Here is a 13,692-nt window from a genome sequence, read left to right as displayed (position 1 = left end):
TCAGTACAGTCAGTTTAAACTAGGCAAAATTTTTATTTTGAAAATTTTTTTGGGAATAATGTATTTTTTTCATCCAAGCTGGAGCAGCTGGTATTGTAATTTTGATAACAATTTAGAGAAGCATTATTCAGGGTTACATAACAAAAAAAAAATTTGGAAAAAGTGAAGATTTGTGGGCAACACGAGTAAAAAGACCGTCACCGGGAGTAGAATTTTTCGTTTTTTTTTAAATGCCTATTATTTTGACAAAATGCCATATAGATTTTTTTTTATATTTTTCTGATAACCAGCATAACTTGCCTCAAAACCCAGTTCCGGCTTGACGTTACATTACGGGACACCCTGTATACAAATCACTGAGGTGGTCTAATCTTTGCACAATAATAATAAAATATTTTTGTGAACACTGCCTTCTCATGACTTATAACATTTACCATTTGAGACATGGAAAGCTTCATTATATTCAAAATGTTAATTTACAGAAAAACTAGACCACCACGTCATAAATTTCAATTGAGACTAGAGCACTGGTCACAGGTTTAACGTTATCAAATAGGCAAGGAGATTTAGCACTTTCTTCTAATAATATTACTACCGAACTTTTCAATAATTACATGTATACTTTCTATTCTTACCTTGCTAGAATAAAAATAAATTAATAATATACATTATGAGCCTTACAACACAGAGTATTTCTTCAAGCTTTTACTTCTACAATAATGCACTGCACACAATAAATAGGGTTCTTTACATTTATCAATACAATATATAAAATATAAATCACAGATTCTATGTTTCATACGAGCGATTTTACTATCTATGTTTCCTTCTTGCCGACTACCAGGTAAACGTTCATGTCGTCTTTGCCTTTGACATAGACGCTGCCTCGTTGCTCGAATTCGTACCTATTGGACAAGACAGGGATACACGACTCGCCGACTTGGATGCGTTTGACCACGCCCGTAGAGTCCATCCTAGACGCTATGTTCACCGCGTCGCCCCAGATATCGTAGTACAACTTGGTAGTCCCTATCACACCCGCCGTCACGTCGCCAAAATTAAAACCGATCCTGAGTATGAAATCGAATTCCAACAAATCTTGATTGAAATTATCAACCACCTTCTGCATTTCTAAAGCGAACTCCATCAACTGGTACAAATGATCGTGCTGGTCGTCCGAGACTTGCCTCAGATCGGGGTTGAGCCCGCTAGCTGCCATAAACGTGCTGCCTATTGTTTTAATTTTCTCTACATGTTGAAACTCCGGCCTTTCTAACAACTCGTCGAAGTCCGCTATCAGTTCGTTGAGTACTCTCAAGTACTCCTTACCCTTCAAATAAGACTCATCGTACATTTCATTAAAATTCACTATACTGGCAAATATTATACCGGCGTCCTTATGATTCTCGGAATATTTAGCAGTGTTTTTGAGTTGATCTGCCACATGTCGCGGTATAATGTTATGCAGCAACCAATCCGCCTGATTCCTCATGTTTTGCACTCTCTGTTTGTCACGATTCGCGACGACATTACTGTAAAAGCTTAAACGATAACTAATTTCAAATTCCCTGTTCAAGAACCAGACCAGCATTAACAACAAAGCTACATCTAAATAAAGTTCTGTTAAATGCAGTTCATGCTGTCCGTAGCTCACACGATCCACACTGCTGTTACCTTGAAACCAATCTTCGGAGGAATCATTCGTTATATTATTTACAAAAGAAGAGAAATTCGCCAACTTTGGATTTATAATATCACCTACAATTTGAGTATTAGAGTCGGGACAGCCGAGCACGGCGAGGAATAGAAACAAACCAGCATAAATCGTAACTAGAGTATTTTTCACAAGCCAACACATCTGGGTGAAGTTGCAGAAGTGCACTATGCTCAGGCACAGCAGGTAAACGTAGAACGACTGCTCTCCTTTCAAAATTACTAACGTCGTATGATTACATGAGAAGTTTATAAGGACGGCTAAAATAGGTAAACTTATCAATAGACTGCCAGATAGATGCCACGGATACCAATTGGACAGCTGCCTAAATATTTTAACAGACTTCCTGATCGTGTCTGTAATGTGAGGTTCGTTTTTCGTCTTCCACTTTAGGTAATGTCTGTAGATACAGAGGGAGATAGCTGTGATTTCAATTAAAGCTAACAGGGCGAACCACCCCGCGGAGAATCGCCACTCCCCGTACAATACGAATACTGAAATGGTCACAGCTAAGAATATGATCATGGATACAAGTATGTCTAGAGCGGTGTTGAAGCGAGACGTGGTGAGCGTGGGGGGGAAGTCCTCGGTGTCATCGCTCCTGTGGGCTCTGTCCCTGTAGTGTTTTTCCATTTCGTCGGATTTGAAGGAGAGGGTGAATCTGTTGAGAGGTCTTTGGACAAAATAGTTGACTCCTGACCTGGCATTGTCCTGGACGCAGCGGATGAGTTGGAGGTCGGATTGCTTGCGTAGTTTCTGGAGGGACTGCACTTGCTGGTCGTTGAGGGGGCCGGGCAGGCGCGCGCGGGAGGGCTCATTGAGCGACGACTGGCTGGAGGTGTAGTAGCCCGACACGCGGTGCTGCATCATGTCCGCCTGGGACGTGGCTAGCGCTGCGTGATTCAACGCGAATATCTGGGGAACCACAATAATTCTATTTAATATCCTATTTATTAGCACGTTATCATTAGGCAGTTATCACACTGCGCCGCGCTCCGCCGCGGAGCGCGGGACGACAGATTTAATCATTGTATGCAAGTACCTACCTCAGTTTGTATAGAAAACACGCGCGGCACAACACACTGACAACGCGTCTGCGCGCGAGTTTTTTTATATGAAATCACGCGCGGCGCAGTGTGATAACCGCCTTACTCATTATTTAACGTAAATATAGTTTTTCAAGAGATCTTTGGTTCGGTAATGTTGATGTTTACATCAGCGTTAACTTAACGTTAAGAACAACGCGTCAAACTGTGACTACTGTAGAACGTCCCGATCAAAAACGCCAGAAAGTCACAAATTGAAATACCACTTATGTATATTTACAAGTTCTCAATATGTTTGAGGAATACCAGAACTATTAACTATTCCAGTGATAATCACAAAACGCGCGGAAACAAAACATAGTTACAATACCAGAAACGGTCCGTGCTTATAAACTATATGCAATGAAAGAACCATTAACTGTTGCATTCTGTATTGTTGACTACAAACTTTGACCTTTTTATGCTCAATTGACTTCATATAAATTATACTGTAGATTATGTCACTACATATTCACATGCCTTCGAAACTATTACATCGGCCTTGACGATTTTATTGTTTGTTTACATTGAATCTGTTGGCAAGTTCTTTTTAAATAAATTACGTGTAAAAAGTTTATGCAGTTTTTATTACTGTTATGCTGCCTCACGTTTGAAATGAATGGACTTACTTGTATAGTTGTATACAATATACATGTAGGATATGTATAAGAACTCGAAACTCGAGTCGCTTTTAAATAGTCATGCATAAAGATAAAATCTGTCTGGGCTGTTGTTTGTGTTATGTACACATCAACGAATCAAACGTAAAATGTTGACCTTGAAATCGCCCTTATTTCCCACGAAATAAAAGCTGCAATGCAATGTTGCGCTCGATTGACTGAGTAGCACGTGCAGACGCATTGAGCACAGTAGGACTATTTTCAATGCGCTATTTTGTAGTAATCCAAATTAATGTGATTACATTAGCCTATATTTTTAACATCCGCCTACAACAATCCATACCTACTCCTGACGACATCCTGTCATGAGTGTAACGATTGAGAAGAAGATATTTTTCTACCATAAAATAATACGATAGATACAGTCACAGAAAGCAACAATTTAATGGTTCTAAATAGATAGTAAATAGAATATAAGTTCAAGTTAATGCTTTTTTTTATTATATTCTGTATCGAACCATGATAGTAATATTGCTCACAGAATGAAATACAGGGTGTCCCGTAATGTAACGTCAAGCCGGAACTGGGTGTTGAGGCAAGTTGTGCTGGTTATCAGAAAAATATAAAAAAAAATCTATGTGGCATATTTTCAAAATAATAGGCATTTAAAAAAAATCTAAAAATTCTACTCCAGGTGACGGTCCTTTTACTCGTGTTGCCACAAATCTTCACTTTTTCCAAATTTTTTTTTTGTTATGTAACCCTGAATAATGCTTCTTTAAATTGTTATCAAAATTACAAAACCAGCTGCTCCAGCTTGGATGAAAAAAATACATTATTCCCAAAAAAATTTTCAAAATAAAAATTTTGCCTAGTTTAAACTGACTGTAATGAAAAAAAATTGTACTACGCGAGTGTGGCAAGTGACGTCATAATTTGGCGCATTTAGTAAGGATTCCAAAATGGTATAACACTTGGTAAATTTTTGCTGTAATTGTCGACAATTTTTGGTTTTTTGGAAATAGTCCTGTTTTTAACTTTATCTACCTTGGTTAAAAATTATTATTCTAATGTGCCCAAAACTCAAGTTTCTGTGACTGACTACCGTACAGTCAGTCACAGAAACTTTTGTCACCATGACAGAAATTAGTAGTTGACATACTGTGACAAAAGTCACCCGTGCGCGCGCGCCTTTACTACCTGCTCTGCCTGCACTTGTACCTACTTGGTAACAGGGATAATAAGGATATGAAGTTTCGGTTATGGATACGGTTACGGATATTAGAATAATATTATACCGGTTTCGGTTACGGTCACGGATATGAAATCATTTCAGATTATCTGAAAGTTTCGGATAATTTCGGTTACGGAATTATTAGAATAATTCAAAAATGTAGGTATAATACAAATAGCAAGATGCTGCGTGAGCGTGACCCACATAGCTACTTTATGTACCAACTAAGACGACACCTATGTATGATAAAGGTAAAACAGGCTGGCATATTAGATGGTGCCAGCGAATGCCAGACAAGTTGGTAACAAATATTAAGATTTAAGGTACAATTCCAAGACGGGCCGCAGACCGCAAACTGCAAAACTATGAAATCGGCAGCGCGGCATTGCAGCTGCGGCGTGTATACTGCCGATTTCATAGAGTTTTGCAGTTTGGAATTGTACCCTTAGACTCCGCCTTTATCCGAAACTATCCGTAACTTTTGAATCAGTTTCGGTTACGGTTATGGATATTTTTTTATTTCAGATATCCTATAGTTACGGTTACGGATATCCATAACATCCCTGCTTGGTAAGATGGCCCTCTCCGTCCCGCTCATACCTTTTAAAATGGCTTTTCCACCTCACTTAAGCCAGAAACTTGAATTTTGGGCACATTAGAATAATATTTTTAACCAAGGTAGATAAAGTTAAAAACGGGATTATTTCCAATAAACAAAAATTGTCGACAATTACAGCAAGATTTTACAAAGTGTTATACCATTTTGGAATCCTTACTAAATGCGCCAAATTATGACGTCACTTGCCACACTCGCGTTGTACCATTTTTTTTCAGTACAGGCAGTTTAAACTAGGCAAAATTTTTATTTTGATATTTTTTTTGGGAATAATGTATTTTTTTCATCCAAGTTGGAGCAGCTGGTTTTGTAATTTTGATAACAATTTAGAGAAGCATTATTCAGGGTTACATAACAAAAAAAAAATTTGGAAAAAGTGAAGATTTGTGGCAACACGAGTAAAAAGACCGTCACCGGGAGTAGAATTTTTTGATTTTTTTTAAATGCCTATTATTTCGACAAAATGCCACATAGATTTTTTTTTATATTTTTCTGATAACCAGCATAACTTGCCGCAACACCCAGTTCCGGCTTGACGTTACATTACGGGACACCCTGTATAAATGGCGAGTTCATTCTCAAAATACGTTTCGGGAGCTACAGCTCTTGCACTTAAAAGATGCAAGATGAAGATGATTGTACTCCACAAGATGACGTAAACATCAATATCTATACTTGATACATCACTGGCAAGAGCAAAAGAGACGCTTGGACCCCTGTGATTATTTACTGGGGCATTAGAAAGAAGAAATGGAAATGTATTTCAAAATTACCTGCTGCTGTATGCTAGACCTCCGACTGGTGCTTCTGATGCCGGAGTCTTTGCGGCTGTTGACTGAAGGGCAGAGGCTCACGGCATCGTCCTGCGGCCTGACAGGCAGAGGCGCCGGTAAGGGAAGGTTGAGCTTCCGATCTTTGGGCCGCGTGAGCTCCCCTTGCGTTGTTATTGTCGAACTTCGAGCGCGGCACACGGGCACCTACAGATTTAATTTTTTTTTTTTAAATAACCCCCAAATACAAAGTGAAGTCTATAAACTCGTGAACCTTGGGGTATTGTGAATTATTGACAAGGGGGAAATAGAAGTTTTGCCGATGACTAGTATGTTTTATTGTTAAAAGATTTAATAATATTATAGATTATTATCACTGCTACCTAGCTATTCTAATTTAATCGATGCAACATTAAGAAATATTAGAAGCAAACTGCGAGTTATGAATAAACGCGTTAGAACCTCAATGTAGATTTATGTAAGCATATGCACGTATTCGTACAAACGAGTACTTATGTATTTTTATGAATGCTATCCAATATAGCTGTAACGTGCCACATACAAGTTAAGTCATGAATGATCTTTGTATTTAAATCGTGTGAAAAGCAGTCATAGAGCAGTAATAAACAACACGTTTTTTAACGTTATAAAATGAAAACAGCACGTCTACAGATATAGACGGCGCCGGCTAGTCGCTGAATATTTATCGAGATAATTTTATGATCTCGGCAACATTGATGAACGCCTGATTACTTTCATTACATGCAACCAAAGAATCGAAACTCAAGCAAACTACTGGCTGATGAAATGTTATGAAATCTGCTCTTACATGATATCACTCAATTTGCCAGAAAACCAAATATTTATGACAAAATTTAACGGCTTCAGCCCGTCATGATAATCAATAAATAATGACTGTTAATTCAAGGTTCGCCACAAATTCTCTCGTATCTTTACTTCATCTTTTGGCTTAAGTAAATATGTCATTGTGTTTACACGATCCAAGAGGCGATAAACACGAGTGCCTATCTTCCGTCCGCATCTGTATATTATTATTGTTACTAACTGAAGTAAAACAGATAAAAAACTTAATTAACTACTGATATTCACCTCAATATGGTTGTGTGGTCTCCCGTACTGGGATCTGTAGCTGCTACTCCTGGCAAACGGCGACATATTACTCCTGGACTGACTCAGATACGACCGAATGTCTATGACCTCCCTCTCGAAAGATCCCATGTCATGGATCTGCGGTATATGCAGCTTACTATGACTCTGTATAGGCCTAGCATTTTTATTGTCTTGAGATTCTATTACTATAGGCACTTGTTGATACCCGTTGCTAGACTGAACGCCGGTCCCGTCGCCCTGCTCCAAAAAGTGTATCGTCTTATCGCTATACTCCTGTTTTTTCATCTCGTGTAAAGGAGTGTCGGAATGTTTTCTCAAAAATCTGGGCACTTTCCAATTTTTTAACTTATTAGTATACTTTCCGTAGCTTCCTGAAAAATGTTTAGAAGATTATTGTTAGCGAGAATAGCGAGTGTGCTAAGATAATCTCGACATTGTAAACTGCAAGTAACCACATCCTATACAGGCGTATTAATAGTTTCATGATGACGAGAAAAGCGTGTTTATTTTGTAAACTACACCACACGTTTGGGATGTTTTACATACTATTTAGCAAATTATCACTTGATGTGGGATTATTGTAATAATAAGTTGTTAAAGTTAACGTCAGTGTATGATTATGTACACAGTTGATTTTTATTTAAACATCTACGCGATGGTATGATGCTAATATGTAGGTATTGAAAAAGTTTACAATAATACAAAATATACGTAGGTTCTTACAAAACATTAAAATTATCGGTACTTAAGTATCTAGTTTCGACAACTAATCGAAATCCTACATATCTGAATTGCTGATCGATGAAATTTGATCAAGCCGTGTGTAATCAGTAGTTTCAATAAGAAAAAGAGTTGCGCATTTACATATTTAAATCTTCAACAAATAATAATGTTTTAGGTAGCCCGAATATAGAAAATTATTTACGAAACTGATAAACTGCGCGTAACTAAAGTATCATTATCAATTTAAGTATACTCGTATCTGTCACAGTTTAGAACTTGTGTTAAGCTCCGTGACAGACGACATCACCTTCAAGCAATGAGAGTCATATTATAATCTTATCTTACTTGTGCCATGTACCGCACTGATAATAATTATGACTTTTCCACAGTTCAATTCGTTATTATATCAGCATGGTTAAGTAAACAAACGAAACAGATACAGAGTTTACATCAACACACAAATCTTCTAACACATGAGCAAGATGAGTTATTGCAGTCCGCAGATAATCTCGTCTGTGTTGCAGTGAATCATTCTATCAATCTTTCTCTATTTTCTGTTTCGTGTCAAGGTATATCAAGAGCAGCTTTACCTCGAAAATCACTTTACATTCTACGACATATCAGACTCTACATTCGTGCAATAAAAAATTTGAATTTGAATTTGTTAGCCTAGGCGCAGACCACCGACTTTTAGTTGGCCGATAGTTGGGCCCGATTTTAATTTGTATGAAGAATCGGCCGATAGCAAATCGGTGTAATGTGCGCACTTTCATACATCTCCATACTGATTAACAGCCCGACCCAACTATCGGCCAACTAAAAATCGGTGATCTGCTCCTAGGCTTATAATACCACCCCCTATTTTAACTACGTAATAATACCACAGTGTAATAGCTTGATGCGCGGTTGATGTACATAACAAATACACTTACCTACAGATGTTGGACTTTTTGATGAATTCTCGTTTCTTTCTGGGAAACCCTTATCCCTTTTCTCGTCTAACTCGACATCTGAATCTAATATGCTTGGCAGTGAACTAGCTTTAGTACGAAAATTGAATGGGTTCGGTGATAAGAAGTTGTTGACATCATGTACCCCTGGACTGTGCTTGTCATTCGTGTCATTGTCTCTCGAAGAGACGGGAGGCGGGGAGTGGGTAAATGAGAGAGCGGATTGAGGGGACACAGCAGGAGATATGATAAGGCGTAAATTCACAGGATTTGCGGGAGTATGACACTGATCGTTGTCGTACGGGGAATACAGCTGACGGCCTTCAATGAAGTAGGTTTTGTGACCTAAACATACAAGAGTTTATTGAGCTACAAACACAACAGATTGAGAAACAAATTACAGGCAAATCGAATATTATAAATAACTTACCAAACACTTCCTCTCCTTCTTCTAAAACGTAGGAGCCCCCGAGAAACTTGCTGGTCTCTTCGGAGATATGGACACGGCCTGGCTTTCCAGTGGACTCCATCTTATTGGCGAATGTGACATCGTTGCTCCATACATCAAACTTGAACCTTCGTGTGCCCACGATTCCGCACAGGACAGTCCCAGTGTGCACACCCACCCTCATGTTGATGCCCTCACCTCTTTCTCTATCAAATTCTTGAATTGCATCTATCATACCTTAAATATAAAATAAAATAGTTACTTTTATTCTTTATACGCCATTTTACATTCCTATAGCGCAAGAAATACCCTTTTTTAAAAATGTTGGTAAAACTTATTCATTATTGATTTGTTACAAGCTCTATAATTAAAGGATTACTAAAGAAAAGGGCGATATTTTCCGTTCTCTACCACCTGTTTGTCTCCTACAGGGATTAATTATTAAAATAATTACAGAGGTTGTGCTTCTATCCGCCATTTAAATGGACTCTAAGTTTAGATGTGATAATATCACTTGCTCTCATTTGTTTAATTCATATTCATTACTCATAGACCAGTGTGTAATGAATCATTGGCTTTGCTATGACAGTTTAGTACCAGATATAAAAATGATTGAACTTACCTAATCCCATTTCTACACAGCATGTTGCATGGTCTGGTCTTGGTTCTGGGCAACCAGACACACAGTAATAACAGTCTCCTAATGTAGATATCTTTTCACATCCATGAATTTGGCATAATTCATCAAATTTTTCAAACAAATCATTTAATATATTAACTAACTCATCAGCACCTTTATTACTGGACATCCTAGTGAATCCAACAATATCAGCAAATAGAATACTAACATTGTCCATACAGCTCATATTAAATGGTCTGAATAGTGATTTTATGTCTGAAGCCCCTGGATTTGAGACTCTTGGGTTAAGTGGATCATGAGGCTTGAGATTTGGTTCAGATTCTAACACTTGCTCTTCCATTAACCAGCTGGCCAGTTTAGGAGGCATCACAGAGTGAATCATTTTCTCTTTTAACTGTTTTTCCATTTCAAGTTGTCTCCTCACAAGCAAGCTTTGGCCAACTTTCATAAATGTCCCACGCATTCTTACAAACGTCATTAAGTAAATATGTACACCTATTATGTGGGCACAAAATTGAAGTAGGACCCTCACAAACATTCCAGGACCTAGCCATTGCTGTTCTGTTAAGTGCAATACAATATTCAAAATTTCAAATACAATGGAATATACAAGTCCAATGATAACACAAGCATACAATGGTAGTGGAGTTAAAGTGTATATAATCAATAAGATCTCAATACACATGGTAAAGTGACCTGACTGGCTTATGTCTGCAGCATGGGACGATGCTGATTCTACCTGGGTGGTCAGTGTCACAAGGGAGAGACTCAGCGAACACAGAGCAAGTGCCATGACTAGGGACAGCTTAAATGTGTAAATCTTATAAATATTTGTAAATGTGACAAACAGCATAACAGACGTAATTAAGAGTACCCCACCAAACATAGAACAAAGGAATGGCCATTTTACTGTCACACCATTCAAGCCAAGGCCCACAAAGTAGACAAACCAGGATATAGAAAATATCAAAATGTATAAAAGTGCAAATCTGAAAAGAAAAAATAAAAACATCAAATATACTCAAAATACTCAAAGGAAAATTTAACATGCAGGAAATGCATCTCATTTATAAGTTTTACCTGAATCTTAACCGTATCTGCTTAAAGGAACTGCTTCGGTATTGGCCTTCAAGTATTTCGGAATCAAATCTGGGGTTCCACCAAGTACCAGCTGCAGCTCTTTCAAAAGCAATGGGGATGGCCAGTCCGCAACAATTTGTGGTGGGATTGTTGTGGGCCAAATATGCCTGCACATGGGGCGCCAGTCGGATTTGGGCATCCTCCCCTTCAGAGCAGTCAGCGTCATGTTTAATGTCGAACTGTTGAGAGCCATCATTGCAGCTAACACACCCACTTGGAGCACTCATTGTTAGCTCATGTGCTCTATTTTACTAGCCATTTTTAAGAGAATATGTTGCTGACCATATTAAGTCTGTTGATAAGACAGAACATAAATTTATCAACATTTTACGTGTTATTTATGCAATCAAATCATGATAAATGAGTAAAACCCAATCTGTGAACCCAATCTGAACTGTGTGACCAAGGTATAAGTCTAAAAGAAGGAATTCGATTGCTGAAATTCACAAAAGTGAATAACTAACCATGTAAGTGAAAACAAGAGGAATAAGATTTAATGAAAATTTCAAATCAGCTATTAACCAAAATGCAGACTCTAGAAGCAAAATAAATTATGTATTGTCTAATTCATAATCAAAATAACACATAAATAATATCGCAAAAGTTAATGAAAACTAACAATAAATACCTTATCTAAAATGGTAAATAGTTGAAAAGATTTAAATCTATTTGATAGTAAATTAAGTACTCACCAGCAATAATATTTTCACACTAAAAATTTCTGGGCTTCAAAGATAACATTGATCACACACTAGATACACATTGTACACTATATTTTATTCGTTCATTTCGTTAATTTTTCGCTTCCAGAATACAGTTTTAAACTACATTTCTTGATAGAAATAAAATTAGATTGATTATTTCAACCATACTGCTGTGGACTACGATTTTTTATACATTTTTTTCTATCTTCTTGGAAATGACTGACTGACAGACGACAGTCAGACAGACGTCTGTCAAACAAGGGAGTGAGTGAGTGAGTGAGTCACGAGCGAATGAAATTACGAGAATGAGTGAGTTGTTACCATGAAGCTACAGATAAAAATGGAGGGCAGAGTTTGGAACAAAACTTGAGTCAAATACCTACTTATATCTATCTCGCTCTCTGCGGCCCTACCTCTCTTTTTAGTGTGAACTGTAGTATTGCTATCTTCTGATTTAAATCTCCTTGTAAATTCTTCGAAATAGCCAATACACTAACCAAATCAGAAGTTAAACAAATAAATAATTAATATTTGAAACTAAGATTACCTAGTTAAATAAAAAATCACAAAATTGTCGGCCATTTAGGCTTAATGTGTTGGCGAATCAGGGAATTACAATCCCAATTCCTGGGTAATCGGTACCATGTGGCAACATCGGCCCAATCCGGCCCATCATGGCGGTTGTTTACTATTTTGTTTATTAAGCAGTTAATTTCGTTTGAGATTGTTTACAGGAAATAATCATTGTTTTATCACAAGAATTGGTGCAAAATTTTGTAGTGCGTGGTTGCGGTAGTACGTGCTGTCCTGTAGGCCTAAGATGCGCGCATCGACAATGATATGATATGATAAGACAATTTTCGATCACGTAGATAATTTTATCATTTTCCCTAACATGGGACCATCGATAGAAAAGTCTATCGACCGCTATCGCGTGATAACCCAATTGTTGCCATATTAAGAAAAATTTGCGTTATAATGTTGGCCAACCTTGAAATATTTTAGCTCATTCGTTCAATCTCGTTCATTTCTGCTATTAATTCGGCTGAAAAACATATCTTAAAGCAGTGAGAACGTCATTAAAAAAAAGTTATGTCAATTTTGTTGACATTACATGACTGCTTGATTGTATTTGTTTCTGTTTTTAAAATTGTATTTTTATATTTCCAGTCTTATTTTTAATATTTCTAAAGTACGGAAAATATCAAACGAAGAGATAACCAAGTTAAAGAAAAACAATGAAGAATTCCTAATCATACCGATAGTATTAAAGAATGAAGTCTTCAAAATTAACAGAATAACCGAACTCCACTACCTATCCCATAATGCGAGGTTTACAGTAAATTCAACGTAGGTACATGAAGCAGTCAGAAAGTTTATTGAGATTTGAGAAATAAAGTTACACTCATAAGTAGCAAAGTAAGTACCTAAAGTCTAAAATATTAGCTATACTCCGCACATCTTGATTTTCATAAGTAATAGCACCTGATAAAAGGAAAAATATCTTTATTCCTACAAATAAGCTTTCACCTTCTTTCCTATATTTATTTCACATAGTTCTTTCACTGTGTAATAATATTGATGATCAACATTTTGTATGTAAACTTAAAATACAAATAGGATTAAGTAAATGTTTGTATTTATGAACTGTTTATGTAATTGTAATAATTGTGTTTAAATAATATTCTTTCTTTTTTCAGACAGTGGATGAAGAAGTGTGGGATTATGAGTGATTATTTCATTCTAAAGCAGACATAAGCAAGTCTCGCTCACTGTCATGAAAATTCACAATAACAATCAGCAAAAAACTTCAAGGATACTGGCTAGGCTAACCAATTCATGGAATTCTGTTAGTGTTTGAAATTATCAATAGCTATTGTAAAACAAAAGTTTTCCAAATAAAGATTTTGTAAATAA

General features: G+C 37.0%; 1 protein-coding gene and 1 long non-coding RNA gene across 2 annotated transcripts; one reads left to right on the top strand and one right to left on the bottom strand.

Annotated features, from left to right (window-relative positions):
* Positions 1-342: 342 nt before the first annotated feature.
* Positions 343-12,057, bottom strand: LOC135073324 (adenylate cyclase type 9). The gene is made up of 8 exons (XM_063967458.1): positions 11,764-12,057; positions 11,012-11,363; positions 9,914-10,920; positions 9,274-9,528; positions 8,826-9,188; positions 7,150-7,541; positions 6,043-6,246; positions 343-2,629 (listed from the first exon to the last, which is right to left on the bottom strand). Exons 2-8 carry the CDS (start codon positions 11,296-11,298, stop codon positions 818-820), a joined length of 4,320 nt encoding a protein of 1,439 aa, XP_063823528.1. The 5' UTR covers positions 11,299-11,363; positions 11,764-12,057; the 3' UTR covers positions 343-817.
* A 569-nt stretch (positions 12,058-12,626) lies between these two features.
* Positions 12,627-13,692, top strand: LOC135073636 (uncharacterized). The gene is made up of 2 exons (XR_010257669.1): positions 12,627-13,194; positions 13,476-13,692. It is a non-coding gene; the product is annotated as an uncharacterized LOC135073636 (long non-coding RNA).

The sequence above is a fragment of the Ostrinia nubilalis genome, chromosome 7, assembly GCF_963855985.1.
Source record: "Ostrinia nubilalis chromosome 7, ilOstNubi1.1, whole genome shotgun sequence".
Lineage (NCBI taxonomy): Eukaryota > Metazoa > Arthropoda > Insecta > Lepidoptera > Crambidae > Ostrinia > Ostrinia nubilalis.
This window is presented reverse-complemented; position numbering and strand designations above follow the sequence as displayed.

Bases quoted from the DNA above. Each gene is read 5' to 3' on its own strand.
- LOC135073324 (XM_063967458.1), bottom strand. From the start codon at position 11,298: ATGAGTGCTCCAAGTGGGTGTGTTAGCTGCAATGATGGCTCTCAACAG. The intron at 9,189-9,273 runs GTAAGTTATTTA...TTGTATGTTTAG, and splicing joins AGAAGGAGAGGAAGTGTTTG to GTCACAAAACCTACTTCATT. The intron at 6,247-7,149 runs GTGAATATCAGT...TTAAATCTGTAG, and splicing joins GACCACACAACCATATTGAG to GTGCCCGTGTGCCGCGCTCG.